Source organism: Pantherophis guttatus, chromosome 7 (genome assembly GCF_059756535.1).
Source record: "Pantherophis guttatus breed Tessera chromosome 7, ASM5975653v1, whole genome shotgun sequence".
Lineage (NCBI taxonomy): Eukaryota > Metazoa > Chordata > Lepidosauria > Squamata > Colubridae > Pantherophis > Pantherophis guttatus.
The window spans coordinates 91,920,011-91,934,332 of NC_142069.1; the positions used below are offsets into that span (position 1 = coordinate 91,920,011).

The 14,322-nt window shown below is 44.3% G+C and overlaps 1 protein-coding gene across 16 annotated transcripts in view; it reads right to left on the reverse strand.

Annotated features, from left to right (window-relative positions):
• The window catches only part of FRMD4A (FERM domain containing 4A), a 363,743-nt gene that overhangs the window by 57,427 nt on the left and 291,994 nt on the right, over positions 1-14,322 (reverse strand). For all 16 annotated transcript variants that reach the window (XM_060694938.2, XM_060694939.2, XM_087874356.1 and 13 more), the window contains exons 8-11: positions 12,899-12,982; positions 10,217-10,282; positions 8,288-8,345; positions 6,169-6,255 (exon numbers count right to left, since the gene is read on the reverse strand). In XM_060694938.2, the coding sequence (XP_060550921.1) occupies positions 6,169-6,255; positions 8,288-8,345; positions 10,217-10,282; positions 12,899-12,982 (295 nt within the window). The remainder of the gene's footprint in view (positions 1-6,168; positions 6,256-8,287; positions 8,346-10,216; positions 10,283-12,898; positions 12,983-14,322) is intronic.

The following is a 14,322-nucleotide window of genomic DNA, read 5'->3' on the forward strand; positions in this document are numbered from 1 at the left end:
TTCTATTCTATTCTATTCTATTCTATTCTATTCTATTCTATTCTATTCTATGACTCAATGCCAAAGGCACACGGAACGCTGTTCCCTTCCCACCAAAGGTGGTCCCTATTTTTCTACTTGCATTTTTTACCTGCTTTCGAACTGCTAGGTTAGCAGAAGCTGGGACGAGTAACGGGAGCTCACCCCATTACTCAGCACTAGGGATAATATCGGAATGGCCGTAGTAGGAGCTGAAATCATTTTAAAAATTTTCCAAAACACAAGGGTGGTTTGGTGTTGCTCGTCTGGTTCAGAAGAGAGGATCTAATCTAATCTAACCACCAAGGTAGCTCTCTTTTCTGTCCTCTTCCTTTGGAATTCAAAACATGCAGGAGGATTGCATCTGTAAAAGTTTCCAGTTTCGGTATGCCGAAGCAGGAGCAGAAGGGAAGGCACAAAGTGAGGCTTCTCTTGTCATGCAGAATCAGAGTCACAGGAAGGGAAAAATCCAAGATCTTCTCCCTGGTTTGGTTGCGCGCAATGCCTCTGTCTGGGCTCCTTGATGTGGTTCTAGATCAGTGCCAAGGTACCGTGTGCTTGGACACAAGATCTCTGAATTCTCTAATCCAGTGTTTCTCAACCTTGGAAGCTTGAAGATGGGTGGACTTCAACTCCCAGAATCCCCCAGCCAGCAGCGCTGGCTGGGGGATTCTGGGAGTTGAAGTCCACCCATCTTCAAGCTTCCAAGGTTGAGAAACACTGCTCTAATCAAAACAGGGTTCCAGATGATGCAGATAAAGTTAGTCTTGGGATCAAGCAAAGAGGTTCTCCACCAGACCTCTGGTCAAAAGGGTGGAGGTCAGAAGAAGCCAGGGTCGATCCAGGATGGCACCCATTATTGACCCAGTTTGGGTAACCTGAAGTTCACGTTTGGCCCAAATAGGATAGATTGAAAGCCAATTGAAGAAATCTACACAGGATAAGGAAGAAACCCCAAAGTGCTTTTCCAAAAGACAACTGGACATCCTTGTTTTTCTCTGAAGACATTTTGCTTCTCATCCAAGAAGCTTCTTCGGCTCTGACTGCATGGTTCTTGGATGAGAAGCGAAACGTCTTCAAAGAAAACCAAGAAAGTCCACTTGACTTTTGGAAAAGCACTTTTGGGACAACCATGACCTGGATGATGGTGAATCTCTCTAGATCAGGGCTCTCCAACCTTGGCAGCTGGAGGATGTCAACTCCCAGAATTCCCCAGCCAGCTTTGCTGGGAGTTGACGTCCTCCAGTTGACGTCCTCCAGGCTTAAAGCTGCCAAGATTGGAGAGCCCTGCCCTAGATGATAGAGAAGAATAAAAAGTGAGATTTCTCTTGCCATGCAGAGCAATGCCCTCTTTTAAAAGCTCCAGATGTTTGCAACTGTTGCTAAGAGTTTGCTCTTAATTTGCAGGACAACGAAGCCACAATCTTCCACTGGGTAGTCACAAGCCAGCAGGGAAAAACAACTTCTTTTTGCTAGGCTATCATTAACAGATTCCCTTTTCTGTCCCAAAGGCCCTGGGGGGGGGGCGGGGGGAGAAAGAAACATGTGTACAAGGTTGGGATTGAACAGCTAAAGGCCATTTTCCTACGATGCAGAAACCAAAGCCAACTTAACGAAGGGCTACCGAGGTTTAAAGAGGGAGAATTTGTTTTATGAGTAATGTTATTAAAACAGAGGTTTCTGAATTATTTTTCTGGAAGTCTTGGGGGGAGTAATATAACAGGATTCAGTATGAGATTCAGTATGGTATGGGAGCAGCTCTGTAGCGGACAAAAAAGCTCTACAGAGAATCATTAAAAATGCCCAGAATATCATCAGACTCCAGCTACCAGCCCTGGACGACATCTTCGCATCTCGCTGTTTGAGGGAGTTGCATAACATTCTCCGAGACTCTTCCCATTCTGCTTACAATCTTTTTGGATTGTTGCCTTCTGGCAGAAGATACAGAATAATTAAAACTCGGACCACGCGTCTTCTGAATAGTTTTTATCCCAGAGCTATAATTGCACTCAACAATGAAGTAAAGGGCCACCATCCGTGAGCTGTTGGACAGCATTACTTGGTCTGCTGTGTGGATGTTTGGGTGGTTGAGGGGTGGGGAATTTGTGGGGGGTGGGAGTGTGTTTGGGGATTGTTATGTGTGTTGGACCTGGTCTTTGGGTGTTATGTGAATTTCGTTGTATGGGTATACTGTGTATACACGTACAATGACAATAAAGTTATTATTATTATGAGCTCAGACGTAAAGAGACCGGAGGCTAAAATTAGGCGACTGGAAACTAAAACATATGAAGAACATCTACAACTTCCTGTTGTAGTTGTGTTTTTCCCACCCACCCCCAGGCTCTAAAACCTCATTTATTAGATATTTGATTACTTGAACAGTGATGTGTGGCATACTAGCAAAGGCCCGCACAAAGCATTTTTTTAAAAAAATATCTGGCACAGTTTTATTCTGAGTCTTTAAGATAAATGCTGGACAAAATAAAGAGTGAACTGATTATGTTACCTAGTTGGGTCGTGAAACATCCACAAGAAAACAACCAAGAGACCATAACTTAACAAATATCCTTTTCTATTGATTGATAGCTCTTCTACTGATTAGTATGCTCTATATACTCAGTTATGACCGATTCAGTGGCTCATAAACAAATTCTATGGAGAGATTCCCAGACACAGATGTGAGATCACTTCCTTCTTCCCAGTCATCTTATAAAATTAGAAACTCAAACTGGAGCAGGCCAGCTCTCTGGGTTACACCACCAGGAAGTGGTCACCCCTCTGTAATCAAGGGCTTCTTCTCTGGGACAAGCATTTTCGGCAGGACAACAGCAGTTGTGGTTTTATCTGATGTGGCTGCTGGCCACTAGGACCTCAACATGAGAAGAACACAACGTCCTAATCTTAGGAAGCCCTTAGAAAATGCTTCAGCTCCACCACAAGGGGGAAAAGCAAGACTTGGATCTTCTCCTTGGTTCGGTTGTGTGCAAATTCATGGGTCTGGGCTCCAGATGTGGTTCTAGATCAGGGCCAAGATACCCGTGTGCTTAAACAGTAGATCTCTGAATCATCTAATCAAAACAGGGTTCCAGATTATGCAGGTAAAGCTAGTTCTTGGGATCGGGCAAAGAGATTCTCTAGCAAATTTCTGGTCAAATGTGTGGAGGTCAGAAGAAGTGAAGGTCAATCCTGGGTGGCACCCGTTGTCTACCCAGTTTGAGCAACCTGAAGTTCACGTTTGGCCAAAACAGGACAGATTGAAAGCCAATGAAAGAAATCCATAAGCTGTTGTTAGTTTTTAGGCATGATGGCTAATTATTTGCTCATCTGTTTTTCTTCGGGATAATCATTTGCTAAATATATGAAACCAGACACTAGAGGAGAGCTCTTGAAATAGGGAACGCTCTACTTAACACTGTATTGAAGGACACTGTATTAATTATTATCTGGGCATGCACCATGCCAATTTTGCTTCTTTAGGGAGGTTCTGGGAACTTTTCTACGGTGTCCCAAAGGTTCTTTTCAAAAGGCAACTGGACTTCCTTGGGGTTTTTTTGCCCTTGAAAACGTTTCGCTTCTCAGCCAAGAAGCTTCTTCAATTCTGGCTGAATGGTGGGGAATGGAAGGATTTAGAGTAGAGTAGAGTAGAGTAGAGTGGAGTAGAGTAGAGTCAAAGAGAAGGGAAGGGAAAAGGAGAGAAGAGTGGATTGGAGAGAGGAGGAGGGGGAGAAGGGAAGGGAGGGGAAGAGAAGAGAAGAGACGAAGAGAAGAGAAGAGAAGAGAACAAGAGAATATAGAAAATGAATAGAATAGAAAATATGGAATGGAATGGAAGGGAAGGGAAGGGAAGGGAAGGGAAGGGAAGGGAAGGGAAGAGAAGAGAAGAGAAGAGAAGAGAAGAGAAGAGAAGAGAAGAGAAGAGAAGAGAAGAGAAGAGAAGAGAAGAATTCTTTGTTGGCCAAATATGATTGGACACCCAAGGAATTTGTCTCTGGCGCAGAAGCTCTCAGTGTGCATACAAACAGCAAAGTGATAAGTCATTGATCATAAATCATAAGACCTAATCACAATCATACGATACAAACAACAAGTGATAAATCATAAGATACCAAATAGGCGAAGGTAGTAGGAAAGGTGAGAAAGTTGAGAAGACTTCTATTTATATTCCTTAGCAGTCATCTGGTCATTAGCCTCCTGAGAGTTGTTGAGGCCACTTGGGGGTTTATCTGTGCCCTCGGGGTTACCTAAATCAGAGTGCAAACGGGTGTGGAACCTTCTTGGGACTTCTGAAGGGATCGTATTGTAGACAGAAGATACGGTAGATGGTCTCCTATCTCTCTGTTGAGAGAGGACTGCAATTTGGACATAGATGGTCCCTTTGACCCTTCTTTCAAGCCAGCGGTCCTCTCTGTCCAGACTGTGGACTTTGCTGTCTTTAAAAGAGAGGCCTTGGTCATTCAAATGCAGATGGACTGCTGAACCTTGTCCTGATGGACACAAAAATAAGACTTGTCTCCCCAGTCTTATTTCTGAGCCCAACGTAATAAATCGAACCGACTCTCTCAGAGCTATTACGGACTCTTTCCACTTTCTATTAAAAGTTTCGGTATCTCTTAGGCTCAATACGGCTTAACCTCTAAAGCAAGTACACAAAAGCAAAATCTCGGCAATTAAAAGTTGCCCCAAGTGGTCCACACCAAGAAACACCCCCCAAAATACACCTCAATGACCTTGGCAAATGTTGAAAAATGCTAAGCACAATCTAGTCTTTCTAGTAATTCGGAGGTCTTCAAACTTGGCAGCTTTAAGACTTGTGGACTTCAACTCCCAGAATTCTTTGCAATCCTTTGCTGGCTGGAGAATTCTGGGAGTTGAAGTCCACAAGTCTTAAAGCTGCCATGTTTGGGGACCCCAGTAGTAATTGGAAGGGAGGTCTTCAAAGAAATGCTGAAAGAGTCTGGGTTAAGATTACGGGGACAAAAATCCTGGAGAAATCCAAAGTCATGTTGCCTCCTTGGCCATGTAGTCATTAGGAGTTGAACTTGATTCAAAGGACCTCCATTTTGTGGTGTTAAGGCAGCTAAACAGGAGGTGGAATGGAAAGCAAATATGGGAATTAACCTAGCAATTTAATTTGGATTTCAGAGCTTTACTCAAGAATTGAACTCATTTGATGGCAGTTGAACCATTCCAGAAGGCTCTGTTCAAGTACAGGTAGTCCTCAACTTACGACAGTTCATTTAGTGACCATTCAAAGTTCCAACAGCACTGAAAAAAGGGACTTATGACCGTTTTTCACACTTTCGACCGTTTCAGCAACCCCACGGTCACGTGATCAAAATTCAGATGCCCGGCAACAACCGACTCGTATTTATGACGGTCACCGTGTCCCTTTTGCAACCTTCTGATGAGCAAAGTCAAGGGGGAAGCCAGATTCACTTAACAACCATGTTACTCACTTAATAACAGCAGGGGATTCACTTAGGAATCGTGGGCAAGAAACGTCATAAAATGGGGCAAAAGTCACTGAACAACTGTCTTGCTTAGCAACAGAAATGCTGGGCTCGATTGTGGTCGTAAGTCGAGGACTACCTGCAATATAAGATGCTTTGAGGAAGATCAGCCCAGACATTGGCTGCCAATGGAAGTTCTCAAGGATGCAAAAATGTCCTCTGAATAACTTGCTTGCAACAGACGGATGGAAAAGCCATCAGAGATGCTGGAAGAAAAAATGTTGAGAAAGACCTTCCATCTTTGATCTCCATCCTTGATTCCTGTGGAATCAAGTTGATCAACCCAGCAGAGAAAGAGTTACTAACATCAACAGAACAACTCAGGGTATAAATGTATATAAAGCAGCTACAAACCCAGATTTCATCCAACTTTCCTTTTTCTTCCCATCTCCCTAATTTCAGGGAGGGTCCTGGAACAAGGACCAAGTTGGAGCAATCAAATAACTGTCATAATTCTGACTCGGGCCAAAAACATGCCATTTTTCCTTGCCATTTCCTTGCAAATATGTTTGCCACTGAGGACAGAGCTGCTTTCTGAAGAAGATCAGTAACTAGGTTTAAAATGTCCCACAGTTTCCCCTGCAGATCTTCAACGCTTCTGTAAACCAGGATGTTTCAATCACAGACTACGGCTTACCTTCCTTGGCTTCACTTTGTCGTGATAGTCATATTGGAAGATCCCTTTGTAGCTGAGTCCTAACCACCACGGGATTCCCTGCTTATCCTAGGAGGATGGGGAGAAACAAGAATAAATGACTTCATTCTTTTACCTTCATTCTTTTACCTTTTACTATTTAATCGAGAATTAAGGAGGCATTTCCTGACAGGGAGGACAATTACGCAGTGGAACAGCTTAGAGTAGTGGCCAAAATTGGAGAAAATTCTTTGAGAAAAGTGTATTTTTGAGATTTGATGGCTAATAACATCACTTTTTTTTTTGGACTTTCAAGATAATCCTATTCCACTACCTGGGAATAGCCCAGACCTTCACCCAATTGAAAATCTATGGAGCCAACTAAAGAAACTTCGTTAGTCAGAAGCAACCCAGCAATAAAACCCAGTTAATAGAAGCCATCATTCCATCTTGGTTTCACATGAGAACAGCTGCAGAACTAAAAGACTTGGTTCACTCCATGGGAAGACGTTGTAAGGCCGTCATTCATGCTAAAGGTTACCCAACTAAGGATTAACCCGACATGGGGATAATTTTTGTATATCTTGTTTTTTCTAGGGTGATCGCTTTTGTGTATCTCGTTTTTTCTTTGGGAATCATTTTTGTATATTTTGTTTTTTCCACTTTTCTTCTTTATACTGCAACTGCTATTCTAAGAGCAAATCCTCCGTAAAAGTTAGTGCATTCCATTCTTGATTCAATTATCTTTCCATTGATATGTAATTCTATGGTACTACTACTGCTTCAACACTGGGGGTTTTTAAAGGAGAGATTGGACAGCTATTTGTCTGAAATGGTACAGAGGTTTCCTGCCTTGAGCAGAGGGTTCTCTGTCCAAAATGTGGACTTTGCTGCCTTCAAAAGAGTTGTCCTTTGTCCTTTAAATGCAGATGGACGGCTGAATTTGGTCCTGATGGGTTTGGTCTCCTATCTTATACCAGGCGTTTTATGCTCTTATGCATTTCAGGTATCTTGATTTTTTTCCCCAGTTTGATCTACTTCCCTATGAAGTTTATTTATTTAACCTATGAAGCCATTTATTTATCACTAACGCAAAACAGAACGTTCAGAACAGATCCCCATATAAATAAATAATGACTGCAGTTGTTCACGGTCAACCCATTCATGAAATAATCATAATCATAATCATAAGTTTATTTGTCAAGCATATGTAAGATAACAGGTAAAACAGGTAAAAGTACAAACATAATTTGAATACATGAAAAGAGTAAAGGTAAAAAGGAATATTAGGGCAGGGACAGAAGGCACGCTGGTGCTCTTACAGACCCTTACTGACCTCTTAGGAATGGGGTGAGGTCAACAGTAGACAGTCTAAGGTCAAAGTTTTGGGGGTTTGGGGAAGAAACTACAGAGTCAGGTAGTGCATTCCAGGCATTGACCACTCTGTTGCTGAAGTCGTATTTTCTGCAATCGAGTTTGGAACGGTTTACCTTGAGTTTGTATCTATTACTTGCTCGTGTATTGTTGTGGTTGAAGCCGAAGTAGTCATTGACAGGTAGGACCTTGTAGCAGATGATTTTATGTATTATGCTTAGCTCAGACTGAAGTTGGCGTAGTCCTAAATTGTCTAAGCCCAAAATTTGGATTCTGGTGGTATAAGGTATTTTATTGCGGGTAGAGGAATGGAGGACTCTTCTTGTGAAATATCTCTGGACTCTCTCGGTTGTGTTTATGTCCGATATGCAGTGCAGGTTCCAGACAGATGAGCTGTATTCAAGAATTGGTCTAGCAAAGGTTTTGTATGCTCTAGTTAGTAGTACAATTATTACCAGAGAAGAAGCTACACAAGAGTAGGTTAACAACTCTTAATGCCTTTTTGGCAATGTTGTTACAGTGGGCTCTGGCACTTAGATCTTTAGAAATGAGTACTTCAAGGTTCTTGACAGAATGAGGATCATCTACAAGGTCATGTCCATCTAATTTGTATTTTATGTTTTGATTTTTTTTGCCAATGTGCAAGACAGAGCATTTGTTGGTTGAGATTTGAATTACACTTAAATTACAATTAAATTTGAATTACACTTAAATTACACTTAAATTACACTTTTCAGAGCTCACGCACCTTGACTGCATAATAATGGACTCCATAGGTTGGAAGGGACTCTACAATGCTCATGTAACTGCAAAAGAAACATAAAATAATAATAATAATAATGTCAAAGACCCAAACTGCATGATAGTTAACACAAAACAGCAATAGTGACATCTGGGCAACCTTTCTGTTGTGACTTAGGCTTCTGAGTCATTACAAGGCACAATTAGTCCCAAAAAAACCCTATTTTATTGTAACAGCTAAGAATTATGTTCATTCCGAGCCGAGTCCCAATTAGTTGCAAAACAAGTCCTTCGGGATAATCACCAACCTTTATCTTCTTTGACACCTTGCCAAAAGCCTTACTTGGCAAAGCCCCACGAAGTTCAGAAACAAACAAGAGATGCCGACTGGAAACAGAGTTAGCAACCTTGCTTTCCTTCAAAAGGCCTCAAGTGCCTCTGTTTCTCTTTTAAGCCTTATGGGAGGGGCCAATCATCTCCTGGCCTTACTCCTGAGTCATCCCTTTTGCTTTAGCTGCTCTTGCCTTCTGGCAGCTCTGCGCATGCGTGCCCTAGGAACAGGCTCCTCCTGTTCCTCTGCCTCTCTGCTGTCCAACTCTGGGGGCTCTGGAGTCCGCACATAACTCCCAGATGGCCCAGGCCCCATCTCTGCCTCCGACGCAGAGCCCTCGTCTGAGCCTTCCCCAGACTCCAGGACTGGCCCATGTTCCTCCTCACTGTCCGACTCCACTGCCAGCTCCGCAGGCTCCTGGCGGACCACAACACTTTCTAGAGCCATCCTTGCAATCCAACCTTGCATCCTTTAAACCCAAAAAAATTGCAATTCATGTCACTTAAACATCATAATGCTTTACTTTAAAAACAGTGCAGAAAAACAGAGCAACCAGGATGATGAGGGGACTGGAGGCTAAAACCTACGATGAACGGTTGCAGGAACTGGGCCTGGCTAGTCTAGTGAAGAGAAGGACCAGGGGAGACAGGATAGCAGTCTTCCAATATTGGAGGGGCTGCCACATACAGGAGGGGGTCAAGCTATTTTCCAAGGCACCCGAAGGCCAGACAAGAAATAATGGATGGAAACTGACCAAGGAGAGACCAAGTTCACCAGACCAAGGTCACCTGATTCACCAGTTGCGTCCCTTTCTGGATCGGGACTCCCTACACACAGTCATTCATGCCCTCGTCACCTCCCGCCTGGACTATTGTAACGCTCTCTACATGGGGCTCCCCTTGAGGAGCACCCGGAGGCTTCAACTGGCGCAGAGTGCAGCCGCGCGGGTGGTTATGGGAGCAATGTGGCGCTCCCGTGTGACACCTCTCCTGCGCGAGCTGCACTGGCTCCCGGTGGTCTTCTGGGTGTGCTTCAAGGTTTTGATTACCACCTTTAGAGCGCTCCATGGCTTAGGACCTGGTTATTTACGGGACCGCCTACTACCACAAACAGCCTCCCACCGGCCGGTACGCTCTCATAGAGAGGGACTCCTCCGGGTGCCGTCAGCCAAGCAGTGTCGACTGGCGGCCCCCAGGGGGAGGGCCTTCTCTGTGGGGGCACCCACTATCTGGAACAAGCTCCCCCCGGAGATACGGAGGATCCCGGATCTGCGCACTTTCCACCGTGCTCTTAAGATCTTCCTATTCCAGCAAGCCGGCCTGGCCTAATTTTTCTCCCCTTTCTTTTAAATTTTTAAACTGAAATTTTAATTTGTTTTAAATTATTGGGATTTTTAATTGTCTTGGGCTAAATTATTTAATTTGGTTTTAATTACGTTTCTAACTTTTGTATTTATGTATTTTATTTTGTGCCTGTTCACCGGCCTGAGTCCTTCGGGAGTAGGGCGGTATATAAATTTAATAAAGCATAAACAAACAAACCATGAGATGCAGAATTCGCACCAGCCAAAGTTTTCTGTGTCCAGAATTCCCTTTTGTGACTTACTTGACAATAGCTTGGCCTCTGGTCTGTCCATTCAGCTTCTTGTAATGCTCAATCACTCGATCCTCACTTGGAAAAAAAGAGGGGGGATTTAATTTAGCAGGCAGAGCTGAAAAAGTATGAAGGGATTTCATAGTAGGAGATACCAGCTCCTCGGTGATCAAGGTCTCTGGGATCAACTGAATATACAGCCGAAAGGAGCATTTACAGCTGTGTATTTCAGTCCCCTGTGAAAATGAAGGTGGGGGCACTTCTGCACTTGCATTGGTCTTGGATTGCAGAGACCCGAATCAGATCCCCAATTGATCAAGGAGATCACTGAATGACTATGCATCAGCCGCTCTCTTCCAACCGCCTCGGAGTATAGTTATGGGAATAATTTTAGAACGATAATTCTATCGTTAAAAGTTGTGTTTCTCAACCTTGGCAACCTGAAGACGTGTGGATGTCCAGCAAGGGCTCGGGGAATTCTGGGAGATGGAGTCCTCTTCAAGCTGCCAAGGTTGGAGAAACATAGTTCTAGAAGTTGCCTTGAGCTTTCAGAGAAAAAAAAATGGGAAAATGATTTAATTTTTTTTTTAATAAAGAAAGATGTTTATTAACAAAAGATTTAATCCCATTAACATGGCTATCATATCTTTTAAGCACAGCCTCCTGACGCTTGATTTCATTTTGAGATGACAAACTTTGCATTCTAGTAGTTTAAATGGAAGAATTGATCGATCAAGTGAAATTTAAGATAACATTGTGTTCTACTCTGAAAAGAAATCTTCCCTGAAATCCATGAGGAACTGATGGCTATAATTTGAGATTGGAAAAAAAAGAATAAGAACGTAGAAAGAACGCGGCTCCTGTAAGTCAGAACTTATTACGGACTTTGAGAAGTTTCCCCCAAGAACTGTAGTAAGAATTTCACAGAGTAAACACAGGGCAATTTTCTCCAGATTTTCTTGCCCTGGTGCAACACTCCTTTTGCAGAGAAAGGGGGGATCAGCCGTTGCAATGAGTGGGTGGGCCGGAGAGAGAATAAATAAAGGTTGCCCAGCCACAAAATGAAAAGCACATTCCCTTTGCTGTCATCAAATTACAACGGTGGAGAAATTAAAGGGGAAGCCGATAAGATGGCCGGGAGCCAAAAGCCTTCAAAAAAAAAAAGACATGAAAGAATCCAAATGAACCGTGGAAGGCAGAAGTCTTTCTTTCCGCTTCCTGGACAGATTCATATTTTGTGCTGATGAAAGAGACAGAAGGGGCAGTTCCCTTAGGGCAGTGTTTCTCAACCTTGGAAGCTTGAAGATGGGTGGACTGCAACTCCCAGAATCCCCCAGCCAGCGCTGCTGGCTGGGGGATTCTGGGAGTTGCAGTCCACCCATCTTCAAGCTACCAAGGTTGAGAAACACTGCCTTAGGACTCCCCGTTTATTTTAAATTGGGTGCTTCCAACTCTTCTAACATACCGGTGGATTTAATTCTCAGCCTAGCAGGAGGAGAAAATGGGAGATTATTCCTCGGGCAGAAGTTCTCCCAAACTCCATCTCGATCTCCCGGCTCTTTATCCTGGAGAAGGTTTGTAGTAGATACCCAATGCAAAGGAGGCAGTGATGGCTAACCTTTTTGCCATTGTGTGCCAGGAGCGGGGGTGGGGGTTGGGGGATCGCGTGTGTGTGTGAGATCATACCCATAATTCTATGCGCCCTGCCCCCACGCATGTGCACACGAACCCCCCCCCCGTTCCCCCTGCTCCTGGCACGCGATGGCCTGGTAGGCCTATTTTTCTCTCTCACTAGGCTCCAGAGCCTTTCCAGGAGTCTGGGGAGTGTGAAAATGGCCTTCCCCACCCCCCCAGAGGCCCTCCGGAGGCCGGAAATGGCCCATTTGCCAACTTCCGGTAGGACCAGAAGGGCCGTTTTTTGCTGTCCCCAGGCTCCAGAGCCTCTCTCGGAGTCTGGGGAGGGTGAAAACAGCCTTCCCCACCCCCCTAGAGGCCCTCCGGAGGCCGGGAACAGCCCGTTTGCCAACTTCCGGTCCGGTTTGGAAGTGCCGGAGCTGAGCTCGCGTGCCCACCAATATGGCTACATGTGCCACCTGTGGCACACGCGCCATAAATTTGCCATCACAGACCTAGGATGAAACCAGTTGGGTACAGCCATTTGGTAAAAAGTCTGGGAAGGTTTTACAGCAGAGGTTGTATTCAGCTGGTTCGGACCGATTCGCCCGAACCGGTAGCAGAAATCGTGGGTCGGTCTGCCTGGCTCTATGCCATTTATTTAGGCATGTTTTTGAGGCTGGGCACATATGTGGAAGGTGCGCACACGAACAAAGAGCATGCATGGAAGACCGGGCGCATGTGCGTAAGGCAGGCGCATGTGCGAACCGGGCACATGTATGCATGAAGCGAATGTGCACACACGGGGTGAACCGATAGTAACATAATGTGAAACCCACCGCTGGTTTACAGGTAGCCTTCAGCCTACAACCAGTAATTTAGGGGTCTTTTGAAGTTCTGGAGATTTATCTGGGGTCTAGTTTTGGTCTAGGTTTTAGGTTCCAATGGTTGGGCTCTCCCTCCCCACAGTCATGCCATGGCCTCTTGGTTGTGTGGCAACTGGCCATACAGGTAAGTATCTCCACCACCTGGCCATCAGGCCACTCGGGGTAGAACTTACTAAAGATGTCAAATATTTACCAATAAGCCAGAGATGGGTGCTCCTTGAGGGCTTGCGTCGGAAGCGCCGGCAATTTCTTCAAGTCCGTCCTTACAGTTTCATTGCTGGAAAAAAAGAGAAGAAAACAAAAGAAAGAAAGAAAGAAATTCAGTTTCTATGCAGGTTAACCCGGAGATGAGATTGAAGGGTTGAACCTTGATTCTTGATGAATGGAATGCTGTGAAGGGGATCCTTTGCCATTTCTCTTCCTTTATTTTGCTGGAAGAGAAGAGAAGATGGACGGGAAGGGAAAGGAAGAAAGAAGAGAAGAGAAGAGAAGGAAAGGGAAGATGGAAGGGAAGAAGAGAAGAGAAGAGAAGAGAAGAGATGATGGACGGGAAGGGAAAGGAAGAAAGAAGAGAAGAGAAGGAAAGGGAAGATGGAAGGGAAGAAGAGAAGAGAAGAGAAGGGAAGAGAAGAGAAGAGAAGGGAAGGGAAGGGAAGATGGAAGGGAAGAAGAGAAGAGAAGAGAAGAGAAGAGAAGAGAAGAGAAGAGAAGAGAAGGGAAGGGAAGGGAAGGGAAGATGGAAGGGAAGAAGAGAAGAGAAGAGAAGAGAAGAGAAGAGAAGAGAAGAGAAGAGAAGGTCCACATATTCTCCAAAACACCTGAAGGCAGGACAAGAAGCAATGGATGGAAACTAATCAAGGACAGAAACAACCTAGAACTAAATAATAAATTCCCTGATAGTTAGAACTATTGTTTTTTTTTCTTTGAGCCCTGGTGGCGCGGTGGTTAAAATGTGGTATTGCAGGCTAATTCTGCCGACTGCCAGGCGTTTGGCGGTTCAATGCTGACCAGCTCAATTATGACTGCCTCAATTGTTGGGAGCAATTATGCTGACTCTATAAACCACTCAGAGGGGGCTGCAAAAGCACCGTGAAGCGGTATATAAGTCTAAGGGCTATTGTGGTTTATTTTCTTTTTTCTTTGTATTTTGGTAAACGAATTAAAAAAAAAATGAATTCAAAACATCGTTATATTTGAAAACAGAGTGTGGAAAGCCATTATGTGCAAGGAAGGAAGGAAGGAGAAAGTTTTGAAAGGAAGCCAGCTCTCTCTCTCTCTCTCCAGATTTTTATGACTTCCATAAATCCTCCAAGGAGCCATTGCTGATCAGAGATCTCCAGCCGGAGTGGCTTTTCCTGCCTTGACAAGTCTTTGTTGCCCCCCCACCCCATCCCTCGGCCCGCTTGGAGGGTGAGTGGGGAGTGCGTTTCCTGTGGGAAGGCGAAGGCTTTCCTGCAAGGCTGAGAAACTTGGCCAAAACACCATAAAAAAAAAAAGAGGAAAATTCCTGGATGGAGACTCCGCTGAGATTCTGACTCGCCCAACGAAAGGAACTCTGTGACTATGCCTTTTGTGTGCATTAATTTTGGAATAAAAAAAATGTTTTTAAAAAACAGC